The 17,859-nt window shown below is 36.5% G+C and overlaps 1 protein-coding gene across 2 annotated transcripts in view; it reads right to left on the bottom strand.

The window, feature by feature from the left end:
• PDE3A (phosphodiesterase 3A) overlaps window positions 1-17,859 on the bottom strand; it is a 283,119-nt gene that overhangs the window by 46,241 nt on the left and 219,019 nt on the right. For both annotated transcript variants that reach the window (XM_036251840.1, XM_036251842.1), the window contains 3 exons: window positions 7,948-8,205; window positions 5,892-6,046; window positions 1,750-1,874 (listed from right to left, as the gene is read on the bottom strand). In XM_036251840.1, the coding sequence (XP_036107733.1) occupies window positions 1,750-1,874; window positions 5,892-6,046; window positions 7,948-8,205 (538 nt within the window). The remainder of the gene's footprint in view (window positions 1-1,749; window positions 1,875-5,891; window positions 6,047-7,947; window positions 8,206-17,859) is intronic.

Genomic DNA, 17,859 nt, shown 5'->3' with positions numbered 1-17,859 from the left:
ATGAGGCTGATGACACAAAATTGGAGTTGGGGCCACCGTGGCAGTCAGGATTTGAATGTCTAACAGCCCAGTGAGAAGGCGGCGGTTTTCCTCTGGAGCCGTGTGGTTAATTCTTAAACTGCTATAAAGGTAGAAGATTAAGAAATTAAAGCTGGCCCTGGCCAGGTGGCTTGGTTGGTTGGAGCATCGTCCTATATACCAAAAGTCTGCGGATTCTCTCATATCAACCTTTCTCTCTCTCTCAAATAAAAACAAACACCCCCCCCCCCAACACACACACACAAAGCACATATCCTTGGGTGAGGATTAAAGAAAAAAAATTAATAAAAGAAAAAAACAGAAGCTAAACCAGAAGGTACTAAAAATCCCATCAGTTTTCTGCAGCACTGTCAGATGAAAACTTGGAATTAGACTATTTCAAGAAGCAGTGGTCATAGTGAAGAGCTCAGATTCTCAGCTGGGATCTAGGGGGTGGGGGTGGATGGAAGCAGAAGAGGGCCTAGAGAGTATAAATGATGATTGAAAAACAAACAAACAAAGAATCTGATAAAAACTGTATACCAGGTTTGAATCAGTCCAGATTCTGATTACATGAAATCATCTTCCCCCAAATCATTTTACTTTCCTGCCTGAAACTTTTGTTCTTAATTTTTAAATCTAAACTCCTTGTCATTGCTCCCCAGGTCCTATAGCAACCAGTCCCTGTCTACATATCTGTTTGCATCTCCCTCTCTACTTGTTGGCTTTGCCAGTCCTTTAAAATCATTAGTTTCTCAAGCTTTTTCTCAACGTGTTGGTCTTGTATCTGTCTTCTCATTCATTATTTGAAAGTCTTCCCTCACTTCCTTATTATAGCTTTTAAAACACTATATAGTAATAGCTGATGATGTGTTTATAGTCCCTGGCACAATGTACGTGAGAATTCTGTGAGAGGAGGAACTGGGTCTTAATCACCGCCACAGCCTTGAAGTGAGTTTCGTGTCTGAAACAGTGAACACTGCATAACTATTTGTTAAGTGAATCAAGCTTGAGGGAAAAGAGAAGCTGATGCTTAGACGGAGATGGGGGTGCATTGACACCCACATAGAAAACTCCATGTAGTAGTTAGATGCCAGATCCTAGATGGGAGAAATCACTTTGGATTTCATTTTACACCTGTCTGCAAGAAAGGAAAACTTCCTGCCCACAGAGCTGTTGGGTTTTTCCGTTGCTAACTTGTGGGATTTTTCAAAGGGCTCTCAAAAGTTCTGAATTTATTTTTTCCAAATTTAAATACCTCTTCCTTTCAGTATTTCTATATTGGGGTGGAGGTGGGGGAAGCGAATGACATAAAGTATGAACATATTTGAAAAAATTATAATATGTATAGTAAATAAAGCATTTCTTCAAACTCATATAAATACCAAACTTCTGAAAAATAATTTTTGTTCAAAAGCCACTAAAAATAAAATCGAAATTTTGTGAGTATATCATTAGCTTTGATATTATATGATGATGTTTCCTGAGATTACCCTCAATGGTGCCCAAGATAGAATATCTGCTACAGAAAACTTGAATGCATCTGTTTGGTCATATAAACTGGAAATTTAAGTAATTAATTGGTTATTGAGACCTTTTCTGTTTAGTAGAGTCAAATCAAATACATCCAAGTGTAGAGCATCATCTGAATCATATTTAAATACTAAGGCTTTATTCACTCAATGACTGCACACTTAGTAGTATGAGCTCTTCTTCCAATAAGTTACTTACCTGGTCGATTTGGCTTTTTAGTCTTTACATAGCTAGCTGCAGAAATGGCATAGGATGAAGAGAAGGATCTGCTTTTGGTGAGGGTCATCACCACTGGGTTATTCCAAGAATCAGAACTAAGAGCACTATAAAGACAGAGGATAGAGAAAAATAAGTACATTATCCACCAAATATGGGGGCAGAACTTTCCAAAACCCAACCATCATTTCTGTGATAGACTTGCCAAACTGAGTCATGGTCCAGGTTCAGTGACAAAACCACTTTGGCCAAATGACAAAATAGGGCATCTAAGTTCAATCTCTGCTGTGGGGATATAATAGTCACTCATCAAGCATACTGGGTTAACAAAATAGCAAAGAAACTTTCCTGTTTATTCAATTAATAGCAGTTAAACACCACATTTTACTTATAGAATCATGTTTCTCATAGATTTTCTAAAGCTTGGCTCTTTATTAAATATCATTCTTGGTGTATCTAAATTAAAAAATTAAATGTTTATAAAATCATTCAAAAATAATATTCTTTGCAATATTTCCTTATGAAGGAAAAGTTAGCCACAGGCATTTAACCTACAATTTCTTTTTTTAATTTTTTATTATTTTTTTTTTTTTAATCCTCATCCGAGGACATTTTTCCACTTTTTGTACAGACAGTGTGGGAAGGAGAGAGAGGAAGAGAGAGAGAGGGAAACATCAATGTGAAAGGGACACATCGAGTGGCCGCCACCCGCACGACCAACCAGGGCCGGGGACAAACTGCAACCGAGGTACATGCCCTCAGCGGGAACCGAACCCGGGTCTCTCCGGACCGCAGGCGGACGCTCTAACCGCTGAGCCAAACCGGCCAGGGCAACCTATAATTTCTTTTACTGGTGATGCCCTGGTTAGAAAGGTCAAAATCTCCTTGTAAATATGCTAATGATGAACCTGCTGCTAAACAGACTGATGCTTTTTACTAGCTGAAAGGTAATTCCCTTCATCTAGAGAATGCTTTCTACAGTATATCGTTGGTTTGTCTAGGTTACTACTGAAAATAAATTTGGAATTAACCATCTAGGGATGGTTGAAATAGAGAATGTTACATAGATGGGTAATTAATGGGATGTACATTTTGGAGGTGTTCCAAACCAAAATTTATCTGCACGCATTGCTCAAAACCTTACATCTTAAATCAGAAACAGAACCCACTGTAATTTGAAAGAGAAAAGAATTTAGGAAGCTGTCCTGACAATCTTGGACTACCCTGAGGGAAAAATGCTTTTTCTGCGTTTTGCTACCACCTGTGTGTTTTCAAGCGTTAGTAAATTTAGTACTGGGTAAAATCTATAATTTGCATGAGTATAATTGACCCTTTGCCAGTCTTAGATTGGCACTGTAAGCAAGATGTACCTGGTCTGCCTGGGTGGCTTATTGAAAATAAACCTGAAATTGATGGAATTATGGAGTCATTAATAGATGAAGATTGTCCTCTAAGCTAGATAATTAATGAGATAATTTGGAGGTGTTCCATAACCAAAATGGTTTTGTCTGTGGAAGTAACATAAGCATGCATTGTTTAAAATCCTCATGTTAAATCCAAGCTAGAATATGTGCTAATGTAAAATAAAAGAATTATTAGGGTGCTGCACTGATAGCTACAGATGTGCTCTATGGTTGCCTACATACCTTGATTACAGTAAATTTAATGATGAGTAAATCTGTAATTTATGTTGAGTCCGATTTAACATTCTAACACATATGTTACCCCATTTTTTTTTTTTCATTTTAAGATTTTCCTTCAACTGTTGACAGGTATTTTAAAACTTCATCTTTTCTCCTTATTTTTAATCCCAGTTTACAAAAATGTCATAAAAAAGACATTTAAATATAGAATGAATTCCAGCAATTATCAAATACAATTTGGAAAGCATACAAAATAATATTTATTTCAAATCCTTCTTAGAAATATGATTATATGCATTTCAGAAATGCCTAGAATTTGAAACAATGAAATAAAACTGTAAATCTGAGATAAATAACTACACTATTTCCTTATAGTGCTATTCCCTATCAACTTTTGGTGCATTGATTGACTTATAAAATTTACTATGAAGAAATTTTGTGTAATGTATATGTGGCCTAGGAGTCTCAATTTCTCAATGTATTATATAATTAATAGGTTATTGCTTTTCTATGTAGACTTCTAAAGACCTCAACATTAACTACATTTATTTTAGTATATTTTGTAAATTTGTTTTTTAATATCTCAAAAGTTATATTATGAAGGCTAGCTCAAAAAGTGCCTACTACTATTTGAACTAAAAAAAACATTTAAGATATGCTCATTTTGAAAAATTTCATATAGTGCAATAATGGAATACCTTCAAGGTATGGGGAATTAATAAACTTCATTCAAGAATAATAACATTCTAGCCATGTATCCCATGTATCCCATTCTTAATATAAGAGACACTAATTTATTTCAAATACGTTATTAGTAAAATAATAAATCAATATATCTATAAATATGTGTAAATAATTTACTGGAACTTTTAAATATTGTGCTGTGTGTGATGCTTGCACTAGGTTTTAGCTTTTCATTGACCCTCACCTTCTTGATTCCTGTACAGATCTCATGAATATGTAATAATTTGGATTTTGGAGAGGAAAATTGCTTGGGGAACACTTTACTTGGTCTCCTCATGCTGACACAGCAGGGGACAATCCTCTGTATGTCTGCTGTGGAAGATCTCAATCCTCCTCCACAAGAGTGGATTTTACAAACTTAGATCTACTCATAGCAACTTATTCTCAGGTCCTAAAAGTCATACCAGGTCCTAGGCAGTTTTAATTTTTTTATTGAATTTACAGCCTCCTTGCTGTAGGGATGGAGGTCAGTTCCAAGGCTGACTTGAAATGATTTGTGCATACTTTGAGTTTTTTATTTCTCTCAAGCTTATTTTAAAAAAAGATTACTGGTATTCTTCCACCTAATTTACCTTCCTGTTGTGCCATAGTTCCCCTTTTCTCTATTCCTTGTACTGGGCACTGAGGCTCAGACTAAGGACCCACTTCTCAGGACACATATCTCTGAGTGGTAGGTCCAAGATCCTTCTGCTTCTCAGTCTAGTGTCCTTTTTGAACAACTGTATTTAAAACTATCCAGGAGTAAACCATCCAGCTACATACTCAAAGGACATAAGCTGAGGACTGTTTCTAATTTTCATTTCCCACCCTGGTTCTTCTTTTGATCACTGCAGTCCTTAAAGAGCTTTAATACAAGGACAGACATGGAAAAGAAGAAATCAAAGGGCAAAAACAAGTAAATTCTGAAATCAATCAGCAGATTAAACAATAGGTCTCATGAGTAAAGGTTTTAACTTTGGTCTATGATTGCAGCTGGAGATGATCTGTGGCTACCTTTTCACCCACAATGAAGAAGGAGCCAACCAGAACTAGTTGAATTTAATGGTGGTACTATTGCCACGTACTCATATAAGATTTTCTCTTAAATGGATTAAATTCTCTTCAACATGAATTTCCCTTATTCAGCATGATAAAAGTTGTATCACTATCAGATTTTCATCAGTCATGACTTTGAATAAGGCAGTGAAATTAAGGAACAGTATGTTAGGCACTGGAGAAAAAGTATACAGACAAGACATTAATGAGTAGTTTTAGAACAAGTGAAAGAGTAATGTCATATGCTGTTCCTTGTCTAGTTTGAAAACAGTTGAGCATGAGTATTATTTCATAAGTCAGACTGACAGAATCACTGGGAGTGAAGCTCATACAAGTTTTTAAAACCCTCTTCCTCCTGAAGATTTTAATTTCAGCCCCCAATATCATTTAACCAAGAGAAGAGAGGGGTAGGAGACATGAAATCTGACCAGAGTAACAAACAATAACAGTAATATGGGCAGACATCACCTCAAGTCACTGTCCCCATGTAGAGTTAAGACTACACAACACAATGTAAGCCTTCTTATCTGATGTTAATCACTTTGCTGCTTTGCATTTAAACTATATGTACACTTTTTTCATTTTCAGAGCTGGCCTCCAACCAACTATAATTGTTGGGTCTCCTTTTCCCTATAATTTACCATTCTTTTTTGGTAAGTAACTTCTCTAAGAGATGTGAAACCAACAGGAGCATCATCTAACCTGGGTAAAGGTGCCTCATGCAGTTTGATGCTGGCACTACGATCCCTCCGCACTGGGGCAGGCTCCAAAGTGGGTAGACCTGTGGCTGAGGTGGTGGTTGTCCAAGTCGAGGAAACTCGTCTCAACAAACCGGGGGGCAAGCTCTTTCTCAGGCGCTAGAAAGAAGGAGTGTTGATTTTATCACCAAGCATATTGTATATTACTAACTTCAATGTAATATAATGGAAGAAAATGGATTTTTACTTGGAAGTAAATTTATTAAACTATACTTGTTGAATATCACCTAAAATGTGGGTACTTTATATGCAATAAAAAAATCTCTAGTCAAAATAAATGAATACTATAAAATACCATTTTAGGATCTTCATTTCTTACACAAATATAGGATTATTGGAATGTCAGTCAATTACCTGTGGATAATTTTATAGTTACACTAGTTCAAAAGAACTTATATACATATTATATTGGTTATTATGAGCAGAAGTTTTCCCTCAAAGATCATTAGTTTGGGGCATGAATTAATTTATATCATCTTGCACAATAGTCTCTATATCAAAGTGTTTATTGATTTAACTTTGATTTCTTGACTCACAAAAAACAGGACATAAGAGTAAAAGAGTGTACCACAAAAATGCACCACTTTTCTTGTGCTTGATGTCACTGAAACATCAGGCATCTGGGTATTGACATCAGTACCTAGTCCTCCTAATAGAAGACTTTGCTGATGACCTGCAACTTTCTATTTATTATTTCTTCTCCTTTCATATCCTAAGTGGGATATGTGGTGTCATCAGCACTGAGGTCCCCAGGAGAGGCACCAGCATGCTAAATTGGGTCTTCACCTTGAAAATTAAAATGAAGGTATTCTACTACAACAGCAGCAACAGTTACAATAGAGAGACACTAAACTCATCAATCTTAGTAAACTAATCGTGTAACCATGGTATACAAAGATGCAGTCTGCTCTTCTGATGACGGTAAAAGCTTCTGAGAAGCGAAGCATATAATTCTGATACTAAATAGTTCTCAGTGTCTCTTAAAGATCTGCGTTTGCATCTTAGAAGATAATTCAATAGCAAGAGAAAAGGTCAAGCACTGTAAATGCCACGATTATTGCCTATACATCTGTCCCTGACTTCATATCTATTTCGAGAGTCAAAAGAATCAGTTAATCACACTCTCCTTTCCTTTATGCTCATATCGTGTGGAACCATACCCTTTACAGAGAAGTAGATGTTAGACGGAAACTATATAAACACCTAATTGACAAAGTTGTGTGAAGAACACATTCCTGAGTGAAGAGACACAGCAGCAAGAGCTGGGTGTTACTGATTGATCACCATCTCAAGAGAATGGCTGCTTGTTTTCCAAATAGATAACTGTGCAGGATGTAGTAGGGACCACTTAAATTCTGATTTTTACTATTATTTTTTTTAGTCTTTAATATGACTTGTTTCAACTAATGTGAGGTCTAAACTAGGTGCAGGCTCTGTCCCCTATAGCTTACTTCTATAAAATTCTTAGTATATCTTGTGTGGAACAGAAAAAATTACACAAAACACGAAGATCACCTTTTACTTTAAATAATCCAAAATCAACTAAAACTGTTCTGAGTTCAAATCTTGTTGGGTTTGAGAAAGCCATTAGGGTCCTCTAAAGGGTACCACACTAAGAATGCAAAGAGGGAAGAAACTCTGTGTTTCAGAAGGCAATGGGTTTTAAACAGAATCCACACTAGAATGGGAACAAGGACATCTGTCTTTTCTGCTGACATAACCTTATCCCAGACAACATGGGCTGGCATATAGAAGTAAAAACGCCTTGAAAGTCTGAATACAAAAGGTAATGTAAAATGGTAAAACTTTAATTTACAGAAAGCTATTAAGTATAAGGACTAAAGTCTTTATATTTAAAATTTTATTCATTTCATCACCATGACCAACACATTTCATGGTCACTGATATAAGTCAGCGTATGGATTTGGAGTGACAAGAAAGAGGCCTAGAAAGGAAAAGAAAAATGTTAAGCTTTCCATGGGTGTGTCATGAATACCTACCTTGGGAATAGCCAGCTTGTCTTTTTCAGAGCTTTCTTCAGAATCAGAACAGGTATAGTTTTCACTGAAGGAAACGACAGGATTCACTCTGGGCCTGTGAACGGCCTGGAAGGTGAGCTGGGTGCTGAGCAGGTTGCTCACGGCCCGCAAGGACGTGCACACATTGGGGGGCAGAGAAGGGTCTGCCAGGAGGTCGGTGATGAGGCCGTGAGCCTCGCCCATCACGGCTATATCCACAGTGATGCTGGTTCCTGAGGACTGAGACACCAAACACAGCACAGTCAGGTCAGAAAAGGCCAGCATCTGCAGGCGCGGAAATGAAAATGGGTTTTATTTGCAAAACAGACTGAGTAGACTCTTTTGGGGTGGCAGTCGAGTGACATTCAAATCACATTTCTGTTTCAAATTTTGCCAATATTTGCCATGGCTTTCGCCATGTTTGTGTTCATGGCACACTTTTTTAATGCTAGAATTTGGGGAGGGGGCAGGAGATATTTAAAGAGATTACAAAGATAAACAGTTTTCAAAAGGCAAGAAGGTTCAGAGAACCTGAAAAAACTTCATATCAATTACTCCTTATGAAGAACTCAACATGTATATTATCTAGAAATTTCACTTAGAAAATAACCCTAATATACTGTAAACTTATAATTTTAGTAATTTCTTTTTTCTGAAAAGACAAAACTTCAGCTTTACTCAAATGTTATATGTTAGCCTGGTTTGTGGTCCTTATTCAACTACTATTAGAGATGAGCACAAAAAAGCAACTCAATTTGTGTTGAGACTTACAAACTGTCCCTTTTTGGGGGGCTGGTAAGAATAGAAATTTTAGTTCTGGAATTCTGCAACAAATCTCTCACATTCTGCCAAACTGCCTATCAGTCTGAGATGTTACCTGATATTTGCAGAACTAATGAGGAGCACAAAGAACAGAGGACAGAAATAGCCCTTACCCTGCTGGTCAGGCCAGAGTAAGGCTGAGAGGAAGAGAGGGCGGGGCAGGGGCAGAGTCAAGGCAAAGGGAAATGAAGTTAAAGGTAACATGCAGAGCACTGGCAATATTGGAATGTGGTCACAGTATGAAGATCAATGAATCTACATAACTTTAAACTGTATAATGCAGTTAGTGATTGGGGTGCAGGTCCCAGAAGTAGGCTACTTACATCTAAATCCCGACTCCTGACCCCACCACTCTCTAGCTGCATGATCTTTGGCAAGTTACTAAGCTCTCTGTGCAGTGATTTCTCTGTCTGTAAAATGGATGTAGTAATAGTAGCAACCTCAGAAAATAATTATAAGAATTAAAAGGGATAATATATGTAACTCACTTAATACTGCACAGGCAATTGCAAATGCTCAATAATGATAATGGTATAATAATTGTGGTTCTGGAGTTTTTCAATAAGAGGTTATTAGTTTGGCTGCACATTTGGGAAAAAAAGCTTAATCATTGCCTCACAGCAAACTTAAAATCGAAGGATAAAAAATTTAAATGCATAAAATTGTAAGATTAATAAAAGGAAATATATGGGACTAAATTATAATCTTGGAATGGTAAAAGATAATATGAATTCATGAACCACCAAGGAAACATCTGACATATCTAAATAAATATATAATATTCTGCATGAGAAAATATACCATAAGCAAAAGTAAAGACCAGTCTGTGAGAAAATGTTTGCCATGAAGAGAAGACAAAACATTCCCAAATGAAGAGCTTCTAAAAAATCAGTAAGAGCCCTGGCCGGTTTGGCTCAGCGGTTAGAGCATCGGCCTGAGGTCCGGAGAGACCTGGGTTCAGTTCCTGCTAAGGGCATGTACCTCGGTTGCAGTGTCCCCGGCCCTGGTTGGTTGTGCGGGTGGCGACCACTCGACGTGTCCCTTTCACATCGATGTTTCTCTCTCTCTCTGTTCCTCTCTCTCCCTCCCACTCTACCTGAACAAAAATTGGAAAAATGTCCTCGGGTGAGGATATTAAAAAAAAAAAAGAAAAAATCAGTAAGAGACCAACTTGGATAAAGGAAATAAATAGAAAATTCAAACAAATGTAAAAAATTAAATATATAAGAAGCTACTTGCTTCTTTAATATTTACAATAATTAAGCAAAAATTGTTTTTGTTATATTATCAAAATGTCATAATAATAAAAGACTGATAGCACCAATTATAAGTAATGGTTTGGGGAATGAGCAGTAAATGAAAAACAATTCAATATTATTGGAAGGACATTTTGCTGAGGTATATGTCCTAAACTAAGCTGATGAAAAAAATAGACCCAGAGACATAGAAAGGAGTATGGTTCAAACTGACAAACCTCAGAGGAGGGGGTGGGGGGAGGATGAGATAAACCAAAGAATTTATATGCGTTTAAGCATAACCAGTGGATACAGACAACAATGCTGGGGGAAGGGGGAGGGCAGGATGGGGAAGAGGGTGTCTAGGGGGGAAAAAGGAGAAACATTTGTAACAAAAATAAATTAATAAAAATTGGAAAAAAATAAAAATAAAATAAATATGTTCTATGATCCAGCAAAGCAAAACTACAAAAGAAAAAGTACAAAAATCTAAAAATATGAGGACAAAGACATGAGTACAATAGTGCTCTAATAACAATAACTAAAGACTGTCTCCAGAAAACGCATATCAAAATGTTAAAAAGAAACTTGCATTATAACTGTATTATAAACTTGTATGTACTTGTCTAAAAGATTTGAGTAGATCTAGAAGTGATTACTTGAAAAAATGCTCATAAAATATTATTCGGGGGGGGAACAATGTCATAAAAAAGTGAATATGTATTATTTATAATCAGAAAATACGCTAATTGTGAAAACCCCCAACATCTTAAAGATACCTAATTTTGTAATAACTGTAAGTAATGGATACATTTTTCTGTAAAGGTATCATATAGAACAGTATGTTTTTTACCATTAGAATAATAATAGTAACCATAATAAAAACAGTGGCAGGTAATATTTATTCAGCTGAAGTCCGCAAAGTAGGTACATTTATTAACATCATTAAATATCTTTGAATGAAAACATTTTTAAATATTTTTTCCTTTTATTGATTTTAGAGGGAGAGAGAGATAGAAACATCAATGAGAGAGAATATCAACTGGCTGCCTCCCACTGGGGATTTGGCCCATAACCTGGGCATATGTCCTGACGGAATCGAACCAGCAATCTCTTAGTGCATGGGTCAACACTCAACCACTGAGCTACACCAGGTGGTATAATTAAACATTTTTTTAAATTGCTGCTTACATTCAATATTATTTGTATTAGTTTCAGGTATACAGTATAGTGGTTAGACAAACAAGTACTTTGCAAAGCATTCCCCTTGATATTTCCAGTACCCAACTGGCACCATACATGGTTATTGCAATATTATTAACTATATTTTCTCTCTTCTACTTTACATCCCCATGACTATTTCATAACTAACAATCTGTACTTCTCAATCCCTCAGTTTTTTCACCCAGTTCCCCAAGGCCCATACCCTTCCCTCGGGTAACCATTAGTCTGTTCTCTGGATCAATAAGTCTGTTTCTATTTTGTTTATTCCTTTATATTATTCTTTAGATTCTACATACAAGTAAATATGTGGTATTTTTCTTTCTCTGACTGACTTATTTCTCTGAGCATAATGCCCTCTAGATGCTGTCACAAATGGTAAGATTCCATTCGTTTTAATGGCAAAGTAATATTCCATTGTACATATGTACCATTGCTTTTTTATCCACTTGTCTATTGATGGGCATTTAGGTTGCTTCCATATCTTTGCTATTGTATATAATGCTGCAATGAACGCAGGGAGGGGGATATATTCTTTTTTTTTTAATCCTCACCCGAGGATATTTTTCCATTTTTTGTACAGATAGAGTGGGAGGGAGAGAGAGGAAGGGAGAGAGAGAGAGAGAAACATCAACGTGAAGGGACACATCGAGTGGCTGCCACCCGCACGACCAACCAGGGCCGGGGACAAACCGCAACCGAAGTACGTGCCCTTAGCGGGAACCGAACCCCGGTCTCTCCGGACCGCAGGCCGACGCTCTAACCGCTGAGCCAAACTGGCCAGGGCGGATATATTCTTTCAAATTAGTATTTGGGGTTCCTTTGGATGTATACCCAGAAGTGGAATCACTGGGTTATAAGACAGTTCTATTTTTAATATTTTGGGGAACCTCCATACTGTTTTCCACAGTGGCTGCACCAATCTGCATTCCCACCAACAATTCACTAGGGCTCTCTTTTCTCCACATCCTCACCAACACTTGTTTGTTGATGTATTAATGACAGCCATTTTGACAGGTGTGAAGTAATATCTCACTGTGGTTTTAATTTGCATTTCTCTGAAGATTAGTGATGTTGAGTATCTTTTCACATCTTAACTTCATTTTTATTAGTAAAAAATAACTTGGCAAAATCAGAAACAGATAGTTGGAACATGGTAACGTTGGGCTGCAAACACAAATACTCTCATCCTACAGCTTAACTGCTGACCTAGTAGACTGGGATAAATACTGGGCTTTTGACCTTCTGTCCTATACAGATCTGTATGTAATGGTTTATTTAATCACTGGGTCCTGTTATTCTCTGTGTGTAGGCCTAAATATATATTATAAACCAGTATAAAAATTTACTGCAATAGTAACAGTTTTAGAACGTATAATTATGTATATTTCACTTATGTACCTATATTGTTCACTTCAAAAAAGTCCATGAGAAATGCCAATGAACTAGGTTAACATTCCTTTGTAAGAACAGGTATCTTCAAGTGCATCTCTGATTGTTATGTTTCTGAAAAACTCAGTGTGATCTTCTGAAAGAATAATAATCTATTCTTACCCACGTTGTTCTAATAAAGTTAAACTAACAAGTTCACTGCACACTTTCCCTAAAAAAAATGAAAATTTAAGTCAAACTCTGTCTCCAGGACATACATTTTGACAGGGAAATTAATAGTTTATGCTCTAATAGTGAACAATTAGAGAGGTTTTCTTAAAATGTTCTCAGTATTTAAAACTTATAACTCTGAAAAAAAGAACATGTTCACTGACAACTAGAATTATGATTTTTTAGATAAACTATTGGTGAGAGAACATGTCTTTTTATAACCCCCCAATTTTATGTCATTAATAATATATTTTCTTTTTAAAAAATAATGGAGGTCTTTCTTATATACTAAAAATATTAAAGAATTTTAAACTAAAATAGCAACAGAACTAACAACTCGTCCTTGTAAGCCAGTCAGTATTAACACAACAATTTAGAAAATAAGCACATTATGTATTTTACTAATACTCATGCTAATACAGATTTTGTGAAAGCTAAGGTCTTCAAGTGAAAACAAAAGCATTATTCAAGACAATAAGAAGCATTTATACCTATTAGAATCGGCTAAGAAACCAAAATAAACACTTTTACTGTTGAAAAACTCTCCCCACTCTAATTAAGTCAAGTCTTTACTTTATTGGTTTATTAGTATGACAATAAAAAGTTGTATCACACATAAGAAGTTATCACCACTTCTTGGCTCAAATACCCAGAGGTTTCATTGAAGCATGAAATCTAAAACCAGCAATCAGATTCATTTGCCACGGGATCGCCAAGACTAATCACACATAAAATGCTGAAAGACGGAAAGACTGCCGTATGTCAATTGATAGAAGGCAAGTAACAAGGATGTAGGTGTGTCTAGGGAGTCACTACTGAGGAATTTTAGGGGAGAGGGGCTTTGGTTGATGACAGAGTTTTTTCACATATGATGCAAAATCTGAAACAATGGAGTGTCTCTCACAGAGCTTCCACACCTATCCAACTTTCAATAATATCACTACATTTCTAAGTATATCAAGTAATACTCAGAAATATTTCACTTAAGTTGTGAAACCTTAGATAGTAATAATAAATATTCAAGGTAAAGTTTATATGAAAGTTGCCTTAAAGGAAAGTCTTTTTTATTTTATTTTTCTTTATAGATAAAGAGAGAGAGAGAGAGGGCAAGGGAGAGGGAGAGAGAGATAGAAACACCAATGAGAGAGAAAATATTGATTGGCAGCCTCCCGCATGCCCCCCACTGGGGATCAGGCCCACAACCTGGGCATGTGCCCTGAGCCACTCGGCTGGGCTAAAGAAAAGTCTTAAGCTAACAGCCTGAAATCATCTTTTAGTGCAGTAATGAACTATACTAAGCATAAAACCACAGTTGAGTCTTTTTATGGAGCAGATGATCAAACACATCTTTTCCTTTAAAAGAAAAAAAATAATCAAGCAATAGAAAACATTGTACTTTGCAGGCTCTCCTTATAATAGAAATATTTATATTTAACATTTAACATTTAAGAAAATGCAAGTATAATTCCCCCGGCACTGTTTAAATAACAACCAGATTTGGGTTGCCACCTTTAAATAGAAAATCTGGAATTTAAGTCTGATAAACAGTGGTGGAGAGTGCAGTTTATATGTCAAACCAAAATAACTGATTTTCTTGGCCTTAACATCAATTTTTGTTAAATTAAGGAGGGGAGATGTAACTGTAAAGATTCAAAGAGAAAATGATAACGTACCTGAAAGATTTTCAACTCAGAATGCTTCCAAGTGCCTGTCATTGCCACTGTTAAAAAACACTTGGCACTTGCAGTTATAGACAGCAGGGGTGTGGTACATGTAAAAAAGACAACTGGAAAATCATCATAGTGGCCATATAGTCAAAGAGAAAGGCTGGGCTCTGCATCAAAAACTCTGTGAAAGCCTGCATATCTATATATATTAAGTTAAGACACCTTTCTAGAGATACAGAAAATATATGTCATATTTTTATAATTCTCTGCCTTAAAAATGTCTTAGATGAACAAACAAATTACTGGTCTTGACTGGTATATAAATTAGCACATGGAGTGCAAAAAGATATAAGTGCATTATTTCATCATGTAGGTAATTTGGAAGGCTGCATATGTGAGAAGTTGGAGAGCAAAGTGATAAAGAACCAGGATATAAGAGTGAAATTTTTATTCATCAATATCAAATTTTTATTTTATGAGGTAGTACATGGGGCCTTTAAGAGCACAGGATCTAGGGTGAGACTTCCTGTGTTCACATTTCAGATTTGAAATTTGGGATTTGGGAAAATTCATCTATCTTGTTGCTCATCTTTAAAAAAAGGGTAATAATAATAATAATAATAATAATAATAATAATGCCTACTGTGTAGGATTGTTGATGATTACATGAGATCAGGCACATACAGACCTCAGAAGAGTGTCTGGCCATAAACATGTTTGATAAATAATTATCAAAAATTGTGTTGTCAAAGAGGTGCATATTGTGCATGTATGTTTGTCTCTTACCTACACTGGGTCAGTAGTTTCTTTATAAATAAAGGCAGCATAGAGATATGATTTCTCTACCAATAACAACAAAATAAAACAACAAAAACAAACACCCAAATACTTTCACTTCTTATTCTAGGTAAACAACGTTATAAAAATTATACTCCCTACTCTCATATACTCATAACACTTCTGAGATTAAATTTAGGCTCTCAGAAAGTCATTGTACAAAAGTGCTGGTTTCAGTTATTATGGTTGATTGCCCTGGTATGATTTATAACACACTATGTGAAAGGAATTCTAAAAGCAGGCATCTTAGCTCCATTGTTGGAAATATTTTTTTTTTTCTTTCTTTCTTTCTATTTAGTCATCCTGGGAGGCACCCTGGGAGGTACCCTGGGAGGCAAACAGCATGGGAAGAACATTCTCAGGGTGAAAAGGGAGTTGGGATAAGAGAGGAATAAACAGTGTAAGGGATGACACATACAAGGAAAGAGTCACTGGGACTTTTCTTACCCAACTTTGGTCCTCAGTGCTGGGAAAAGATGCCTGATGGGTTTTTGGGAGCTGTCTCCTCCTGCATGTCTAAATGTAGTTTGCCACCACCCCTACCCTCCAGATCTTTCTCTGGGAGGCTGTCTGTCTGTGACATTAGGAAGAATAGTATCTTGGTTTTTAATGTACTAAATTCATTTAGAAGAAGAGCTGGATTCGATAAATGATCTTTGGTATATGACTGGGTCTGACCTCAGAGCCAGCAAAATTGCATATGTGTTTATACTTTCATAGGATCCATTTATAATTTTAGACTTGAAGTTGGTTGGGAAATTTTTAAAAAATGAAATCATGTGAAAATTTTGCAGTAACTCATTGTAGGCTGAACCTTGGCTAAATGCCATCCCAAGGAAGCAGATGTTTGCTTATTTTAATTTTCTGGCAGAGACTTGGAGTTTACATTTGAATTTTCTCCTTAAGATAATATGTATGTACAGTAGGAGAAAAACGTATAGGGCCCTTCATCAAACCACTTCCTAACACCACCTCTGCTGGCCCCATTTGCGATGTGAGACACAACGAACTCCAGCAGTTACCAGGACTCCTCATTTCCTTCTCTTTTGATGTTCAAAAATCATTCCATGTCACCAAATGGGATGGTGTGCCCGGCCTGTGTGTCCTTATGCATCTCCCTAGAACCTATCTGCCAGTAAGTCAAAAATTGTTAAAACTGTCTCTCTGTTTGTTTTCTAAGTACCTTCCAGACACTAGCAAATTCACCCAATGGCCCCCAAAATGATAATTATCACAGGATACCGTCTTATGATTGAAGAAATAAAGGATGCTTATTAAATTGCATACTTCAGTAAACACCCGCATCTCTGAGAAGATAACAGCTGCTTTGACTTCCAGGCGGGTTCTCTGTTCTTCTCATTAGAAAAGATGAGGAGCCTGGCAAAGCCATGAGGCATTCAGGTAATGAACTGCTCACGGGAGTGGGCATGCCAGCGAAGGTGAGGGGCTTGCTTTCATATAAATTGCTATGCAAATAAAACGCATTATAATTTCTGTTCATGGAAGCAAGTGTATTTTCTGATTGAGCACAAGTTTGTAAACACTATAGGAAAAATTAAGAATCTCTGAAATAATTCTGAGCTCACGAGTTGATGCATTTTGATAGTCTTTTGTTAAATTTTAAGAATTGCTATTAAACTTGAACTTGAGGTTTGTATTTGCTTAGCCTGAAAACAATTTACATGAACAACAGATGGCAGTGTTCTGCCTTTATAAAGAGCTCTAATTGAACATCTTTTTGAATGAGGGCTGCTCCCTCATTAATAGGCAGAGTTTAGTTTCTTTTTCCACAGAAAAAAAAATAAACTGAAAAAAATAACTTACACAAGACTATTGGTAGAAAGGTATAAAAATGTTTAAATTGTGTTATACCTCTCAGGATCATGGTTAAAGTGAAACTATGATTGCATGAGCAATAATTCTTCTGAGTAAACATTTCAATTCTGTCACCTTTTTCCATTTTTATAAGACCCACATTGTAAACATGACCTATTTTCATGCACAATTGGATTCCAATTATTTTCCACATGTAATTATCCATTGTGATTAAAGTATTCACAAAGCAAAATCATTAAATTGTGCATCCTAACACAATGGTTTTGCAAACCTTCGTTGGCACTGGTTTTATCTGCGCCGTGTGATTTATCAGCAGACGCCTACCTCGTGCTCAGTGGGCGCTTATCTATGCTACTGATTTGCCTCTACTACTGCTGATCTGGGAGATCTTCCCGGGACTGCTGCAGTCGCAACTACACTGGTCTCCCTCCATGTGAATCCCTGCTGGGGCGCTCTTGTATATCCCTGCTGGAAGCATCAAAAACAAATGAAAGACCTGGGAGCTGCAACCTCAGAGAGACCTTGAATCTCCAACTAGCTCTCAGATGTCTTCACAGAACCTCCCTGTCATGACACTTGTGACAGTTTTCAATTCCACTTTGGGGCTGTGATCATTTGATGAAGGTTTGTCTTCCTCTCTTAGGCCGAGAGTGCTAAGAGGACAAAGGCAAAGC

Source organism: Molossus molossus, unplaced genomic scaffold, assembly GCF_014108415.1.
Source record: "Molossus molossus isolate mMolMol1 unplaced genomic scaffold, mMolMol1.p scaffold_m16_p_10, whole genome shotgun sequence".
Lineage (NCBI taxonomy): Eukaryota > Metazoa > Chordata > Mammalia > Chiroptera > Molossidae > Molossus > Molossus molossus.
The sequence above is the reverse complement of the archived record's forward strand: the minus strand, read 5'-3'. Positions and strand labels throughout refer to the sequence as shown.